At 32.8% G+C, this 8,150-nt stretch overlaps 1 protein-coding gene across 1 annotated transcript; it reads right to left on the minus strand.

The window, feature by feature from the left end:
* LOC123664121 (protein tipE) lies at positions 1 to 2,401 on the minus strand. The gene is made up of 3 exons (XM_045598724.1): positions 1,440 to 2,401; positions 748 to 793; positions 1 to 408 (listed from the first exon to the last, which is right to left on the minus strand). Exons 1-2 carry the CDS (start codon positions 2,399 to 2,401, stop codon positions 766 to 768), a joined length of 990 nt encoding a protein of 329 aa, XP_045454680.1. The 3' UTR covers positions 1 to 408; positions 748 to 765.
* Positions 2,402 to 8,150: the final 5,749 nt, after the last annotated feature.

An 8,150-nucleotide genomic window follows, 5' to 3' on the forward strand; every position in this document is an offset into this window, starting at 1 on the left:
TTCATTTAGAATTTTGAAGGTTTTTTCGATATATATTTATACGCTTATACATAAAGTTTTAAATAGGCTATTTTGTATACAGTCATATAAATAACAGGAAGGAAAGCAATTAAAGTATATAAGATGAAAAATCATTATATACTAGGTAAGCTTGGAAATATTAAAAGCATTAATAGGCTTAACATCAATAAAATGTGTGTGTGTTGTCACGAAAAACATCGTATTATTTAACTTCACAACGCTTTATAAAAATCTTCGACCTATCGTGGTCATCATCACGACCATGCTTAAAGCGACAAGCCCAGTGACCACGATACGAGTGAGACATTAAAAATGTTCATAGCACGTGTCATTCACGTCATTTCGTGATGCACTCTGTAACCAAATCCTCTTCAGGAGCCGTGTCATCTGAAAAATACATAAAATAATTTTATATTACACGAAATAGATAAATGATATTTTTATTATAGAAATTGTAAATACAATTCGTACTATGTATAAAAGCATTCCAATGCACATCAAACATTTAACAAGGAAAAAAAAATAAAAAAAAAAATCATGCATCTACACAAATAAACTCAAATTATATATTTATCTTTTATATTTATGTCTTTGTGTTTAAATATAAAGCAGCAAACACATATATAAAGGAACGATTTAAGTGAACTGGATTTTTTCGTCATGTTGGACATTTTTGTGCTGAAATTATAATTATGCTCATGGCTGTAAAGCCTCGTTCACACGTACCTCAGTGTGAGTTTTTCATTAGGCGTTCACGAAAGACGACTTGGTCCTGTCGATGTGGAAAATCTTTTAATGGAACATTAATTCATCGTCTTATATCACCTCAAATATATAATGTACATAAATCTTTAATATATTAATGAATAGAATTACACTTATACTACAGATTTATATTGGTTTTTTATTTGGTCGAAAAAGTTTCACTACAGTTACAAGACTGCCTTAGAGCTTGGAGGGAATTTCTGACAATCTGACAAGCTCCGAAATTTTGTATCGAATAGTATATATCAAATTTTTGACAATGTACGATACACACAAACAAAACATGCCACTAATCTGTATGCTAATTTAGGGAACACTTTCTCTCCTATGCATGAACTTGTCTACAGAATCTAACTAAATAAGTATTTTAGTCAGAAAAAGAATATTTAGACAAAAGGTAACGCTGAGCTAAAGTTGCTTAACCGTTAATAAATCATCATTCGAATTTAACATTTAAAAACCATTTCAAGTTGATTATCAATTCAATACAACATTTTAAAAAGTACTTATTTTCCATTATCATAATATTACTTTTTAATCCTATACACTAACACTAGGTACATCAAAATGAATGCTACACACACTCCAACTACTTGAATATCAAACTAACATGTCAGACATTATTAACATAATTATATAATCAAATTTCTTACCCGGATAGGGAAGCAGAATTGGAAATAGGAGGGCTATTTGATTCGAAGCCTTCCTTAGGCTTCTCGTTAGACAGTTGTAACTTCAGCTGATGTCCAAAACAAGCCAGATCTTCTCTGAAAGTGTCTGAGCCGGGTGTGGTAGGCTTTCCATCATCCCCAGTGGCCATCGCCTCCGCATCGCTCTGCAGTGGCGCCTGTTCGGATTCCTCTTCCGTATTATATATCTTAAAATACGCAAACGTCAAGTATATAACGGAAATTATAAATGACGGTATCGGTATTGCCATCGCGTAAACCAAATTAAGGGTATTCTGCCACATATCTAGCTCCGTTATAACTAAGCCGGGGTCGACTCGACTATAATAGCAAGAGTAATTGGTGCCGAGCGGTCTGTATTTGCCATAGAATATGGTGCAATTAAGTACGGGCGGGTAGCCGCACCCTTTCACGTTAGGGAATAATCTGGCACCGGTGAAATACCACTCCGAGTCGTTTCCTTGTAAACCGGTCGGTATCGCGTCCGGGATCTCCTGGTTATCCATATCTGGAGGTTCCAACGGTGATTCGTAATTGATGTCGTAATCGTATTCTTCCCTCACAGATCGCTCCGCACGAATGAGCGTTTCGTATTCGGTAGCCGTTATGTTGGGAGGATAGCCTAACTTATAGTTGACTCTGATCTGGACGCATTCATACAAATCTTTTGTGCAGCCCTCTCTGCAAGAAGCCCACGAGCAGTTACTCGCGCCGATTAAGTGTTTCACTTGGGCGGTGACGCATAGCGCTGCTACTGGATCGAATTGCATAAATATAGTTGTAAATGCTGGTTCTATAACGAAGGGCACTAAGAATAAGAAAGCGAAGAGGCTGAAGGTTGCGAGGAGCACGAAAGTCGCTGTCGTGTAGAAGAGTAATTTCTCGAGAAATGTAGGGGGGATCGGCAGTTTCTCCTCGTCGGCCATCTTGGCGTGCGCTCGCTAGAAGCGACCATAGCGCTTGTTTCAGCTCGGCTGGATCATTTCAAGCTATGACGGTACTTATGCACTATTACTGTATCCGATTTTTATATTTATATTTTTATTGCTGTTTATTTACATTTTCATCGGTCTTTGCGTTCTTTGTAAAGGCTGGTCTAATTTTACGGAATTTTCGTGCGATTCTAAAAATTTGAATTGGCAGTAAGTTATTTATATATAGGAACAGTGTATAAATAAATATTTTTGATTACTTAACATAGTTTTTATATTTACAGCTGTCATCGGCTCATCGACTAAATAAAGGAGGAAATTACACTTATGTACTTATTTTTTTTTGGAAATCTAATTTTTACTAAATAATATGATATATTTAAAAAAGGAAATGTTTGTATAGTCTTTTGGCTCTGATGCTCTACTAATGATCGTTATTCCAATTTAATAATTCGAATGTAATAGCCTACGCGTGCCCCCATACCCTACAAAGGTAATATCTCTTAATATATCTAATAACATTTGATTTTAATTAAGTTTAGCCCTTTTAAGGCAAATACTCGGATTATTTTTTTAGTAAAAAAATGTATTTGTATTTTTAATTTCTTATTAAAAAATAATTTTTCTTATTAAACCTTTTTATTAATTAAATTAAAAAAAATCGGTAACTGTTGACTTACTTGAATGAGAACTTGAATTTTGAGACCGTTAAACAATTTAGCTTTATGCTTAGTAAGAACGATTTTCATTATATTTTAAATTAGTTAAAAAAAAATCTTTTCTACGTATATTATAATGTACAATGTAACGTACTTATGTAAAGAAACTTCCGTAACAATTTCAAACTTTTTACTTAATAGCTTATGTTGAAATCAATAAGTGTTTTCTAATAAATGGTTATTTACATTCGGGGTATAGGCTTGTAACGTGTATAAAACGGTAATCCATTAATCACGTGAGACTCAAAAGGGTCCCAAGTCCTGAAATATCACAAGAATTTCAATACAGAAAATCCTTTGTGTTTTTTCGTAAACATCGCCATATCACAATATAAACCAAAGGGGGAGGGGGAGACGACCCCTAATGAGTAAATAAATCGTAAATAATACATATAAAATTATAAAACAACTAAGTAAGGTTTGTTCATTGTTTTTAGTAGGAAAAAGTTAACTATATTTTGCTGTGGTATTTCATCTGAATTTGATTTTTGAACATTTTATAAATAACAAATTTTAATTTATCTAAAGAAGAATATTTCGCGATATCATTTTCTCATTATTATTTTTTTTTTTTTTATTATTTTTATGGGTATATCTAAAACCCAACATATTTTAACTGTACTTATGACTTCATATCAAGCCCTCCATCCAGCTTATTTATAACACTAACACAAAAAGTACCCAAAATTAATTGAATAAACAAAAATAATAAAGTTGCATTAGGTGCAACAGTCAGCCTTATCGCTAAACCAGCGATTTCTTCCAGGCAACCTTTTTGCAGAGGACTAGAATTGCTAGTGAGGAGAGGGCAAAATATATACTATATTAGACAAAATATGAGCCATACGTTCAAAGGTTTCGAAGTACAATCCAACTTCCAAGCTATTTGAACAATATACTGAGGGTTTTGAAGCCTGTCATGTGACTGAACAGTAAAACCAAATTTCGAACGAATGAAACAGATTGGATAATGAATTTTCTTATATAAATATATATGCCAATATATCTATAATATATCTATAATAAATATATATATATATATATATATATATATTTATTTATTTATTTTCGAAAATAAAAACATGGCTGTACGTACTTGTATGTATTTAATAATTAATTTTATTATCTTCATTAAATTGTTAGGGCAAATAATTTAAATATTTAGGTTATAATATCGATTTTGATATCGTAGTTAAACGGAAGGACGCCGAATTTGAAGAGTGAATGAAATCGGACAACGCGTTAATGTATTACAACTGCACACACATTTTTACTTTCACCATTTCTCCCGGGGGAACTGTGTTGAAATTCGGGATAAAAATATTCAGTATTCAGTTTCATTCTGTTTCATTCAGTTGCTTTAACGGAGAGAGAGAGAGAGAGAGAGAAATAAAAGATCAGTTTTGGTTTTATTATTGATATTTACCTATTGATGGTTTTTAAAAAATTTGAAAATATGCTAATCTATACATATAATTAAATGGTAGGAAAGTCAAAACTGTACATTGAATATTTTTTTAAAAGAATACTTGGGGTGTGATCTTCTATAGACATCGAAGCCAAAAATATAGTTTTTAGAATTTTTGTCTGTTTATCTGTTTGTCTGTATGTATGTCCGGGATAAACTCAAAAAGAACTGCATGGCTCTACTTCAAATTTGGCACAAATATTATTAAGAAGTCGGGTCAACATATAGGATACATATTATCACGCTATCACCTACGGGGAACGAGCAGTGAACCTTTATTTCTTCAACGCATTCTGTGACAACGTGTAATCTAACGACGCATATTTGAATGTTGTTGTTATTATTAAGCTAACTTCACACTATAAATAAAGACATTCGGTAGTATATTTAGTATCAGCATTGTACCCGTGCGAAGCCGGGGCGGGTCGCTAGTAAGTAATATAAGTATAAACTCATGTCAGAAATTTCATTTGTAACATGGCAAATAGGTATATAACCTGATACAATGTAACCTATTAAGGTTAATATTAGACGACCTGTTTTTATAAAAATCCTTAGAGAACTACGAGCAGCAAAACAAATGCGATTATCCTGTTTAATTGTTCGGAAGAGTTTCTGGTGAGCCTCACTGCGTAATACTTGATCGTGTTACGTTGCTTATACTTTGTCTAGTAGTTATGTAGGACTTCATTGATTTTAAGAAATTTTACTTACGTACTTCTTGCTTAGGCCTTGAATTTCCATATTCTATCGCTAACATTGATTTTATCTAATATATGAAATTCTCGTGTCGCGGTGTTTTTAGTTATACTCCTCCGAAACGGCTTGACCGATTCTCATGAAATTTTGTGTACATATTGGGTAGGTCTGAGAATCGAACAACATCTATTTTTCATCCCCCTAAATGTTAAGGGTAGTACACCCCTAATATTATTTTTATTTTTGGATAAATTATTTATTTTTTATTTTATTATGATTAAGCATAGAAAAATACATACAACCCTAAATTTTCACTACCCTACCACCAACCCCTATTTTTAAATAGCGTTTAGCGGCAAGACAACGTTTGCCGAGTCAGCTAGTTTTGCTATAAAAATATACTTTACAATATTTTAGGAACCCACAAAAAGCCATACTACGAAAACCATGTATATACATATATATTTTAGACTAAGACTTTTAACTATATGATCCGTTTAGACTTTCTAGCATCACAGAGTATTAAGCTTTAATTAACTAAAGTAAAAGAATTTTGCAAAAATTTGTGAATTTTAAAGGCTCTGTTCAATTGTTTTTAGTACAGCTTAAGTAAAATACATCTGTATCAATATTATAATACATTAGCTGTGTCCTGCGATAACACACGCGTTGATTTGAGGAAATCTTTTTAATAATACGTGAAGCAAAAACTTTGTACTCATTTTTACGAAAATTGCGCGGACGGAGGAGTATGAAATATCGCACACTTATAGTTTATATAGAGAAGGAGTGCAGAATGTTATTATTTTTTTTAAATTATGCATAAACATATATTAAATCAATAAAAAGAGCATTACGCACACTACCGTGTATTTTACTCACACACGCATATTATACTCTATTGTCGATTGTCAGTCTGTAGTTAAATTGAAAATTTAAAAAAAAAGGTTCTTTATGTACATTATTTGTAGTTTTTTTTTTTTAATTTAAATTTTTTATTATGGTCGAATTTCGACCTTTAGGCGACCACTAGCTATAATAAATATAAATAAGTAACCATGCCTTCCTCGGTAAATGGGCTATCTAACACAAAAATAATTTTTCAATTCGAACCGGTAGTTCCGGAAATTAGTGTGCTTAAACAAATAAAAAACTTTTTATGGGACATTTTATGGAAACGATTGCGCAGTTCCGCTCATATTCTAATAGTTGAAAGTGATAATTGATATAGCTTTTAGTTTTAATGGTTCGCAAATAGAAATTCCCGGTGATACTACTATGATGCCAATAGGACACGATTATTTATCATTATTTAATTATACTATTGTGTTTTTAATAGCTCAATAGCTTGTTAGTTTATTAAAAAAGGAGGCTTCAATGCTGTAGCCATTCTATTCCATTAATATCACGATATTTATAATATCTTTAATAAAGAAAAATAAGTAAAAAAAAAAAAAATTTGCATCTAGCCCTTGAGGCATCATGACAGGTGGCCTTGAAGGCATAACTTGGCGTGGCTTATTTTATAGATTGACTTCAATATTCTTGATGGTATGCTGTTATACTTGTTATAATTTTTATTGCTTTTCTTTAGGTATAAAAGAGTTGTTATGGACTTTTTAGTCGGACGGTTATCTTAGACTTCGTTCAAATTTCAATGGTCCCCGATAAAGTTTTTAGATCCGATTTATAATATTCAACAAATGGTATTCAATCTTCAGTTTATCTGTTAGATAGTTTTTAAATTCATGTTATAAGTACTTAATAAAATTCACAACATGTGAAATTGCCGAGTGGTTACGGCAGTAAAGAATATAACCATGTCTTCACTATGGGATGACACAGTTCCACTACCACCTTGGAACTTAAGAAGCCAACCGATAGTGGGATAATCATCCAACTGCTGGCTTTGAAATAAATAGGCCGAAGACGGGCAGCAGCGTCTCCGGTGCAACAAAGCCAGCCCTGTGGTCACTAACCCGCCTGCCCAGCATGGTGACTATGGGCAACACACATGAGTTCACCCCATTTTTCATCACGCGAACTTATGGAGGCCTATGTCCAACAGTGGACTGCGATAGGCTGAAGTGAAGTGAAATCAAAAGTTGTACTATATACCAGGTACACGTCACTGATAGGCTATCTGAAACTATTAATAAAAACTAAAACAGGATCAATTGTACGGTTATGAAGTATTGAATACAGTTTCGAAAATACAAACTTGTTAAGTCTTAATCATCGGGAAGTGAAAAAAAAAGGCTTTTATTGCGACTAAGATATGAATGTATTTTTTAAATTAAGAACCTGGTTATGAAATAAGTGAACGAATCAAAATTAGCTTCAAATTAATTTTAAACTCTAGGTTTTCTTATAGTAATTTATTCTAGAAAATATTTGACAAATATTACAGTAATGGCTGTGAACAATAACTCTCGTAACCGACGCCGGACTGTCTGCCTGGAACGCAGGCTATTTGTATCGATTCGCTTGATTTACCAAGTCTCATGGAGCGCCTGTCACGTTCTCAAATGCTAAACTACGCCTTAAATAAATATCACGCTTACGCTTCAGCCTGTAATATCCCACTGCTGGGCATAGGCCTCTTTCCCCATGTAGGAGGAGGATCCGAGCTTAATCCGGGTCCAAAATCTTAGTCCCAATGCGGGTTGGCGGATTAATAAATAAATATTATGAAATGGTTTTTATAAATTAAAGAAAAAATTCTTGTAACATTAACCTTTCTTAACCGACTTCAAAAAAAGGAGGAGGTTACTCAATTCAACCCAATATATATATATATATATATATATATATATTGGGTTGCTATAAACCGTCGTTTATAAACCGATTTTGATAA

The sequence above is a fragment of the Melitaea cinxia genome, chromosome 21, assembly GCF_905220565.1.
Source record: "Melitaea cinxia chromosome 21, ilMelCinx1.1, whole genome shotgun sequence".
NCBI lineage: Eukaryota > Metazoa > Arthropoda > Insecta > Lepidoptera > Nymphalidae > Melitaea > Melitaea cinxia.

Bases quoted from the DNA above. Each gene is read 5' to 3' on its own strand.
- LOC123664121 (XM_045598724.1), bottom strand. From the start codon at position 2,401: ATGGCCGACGAGGAGAAACTGCCGATCCCCCCTACATTTCTCGAGAAA. The intron at 794-1,439 runs GTAAGAAATTTG...CCACATCGACAG, and splicing joins AATTCTGCTTCCCTATCCGG to GACCAAGTCGTCTTTCGTGA.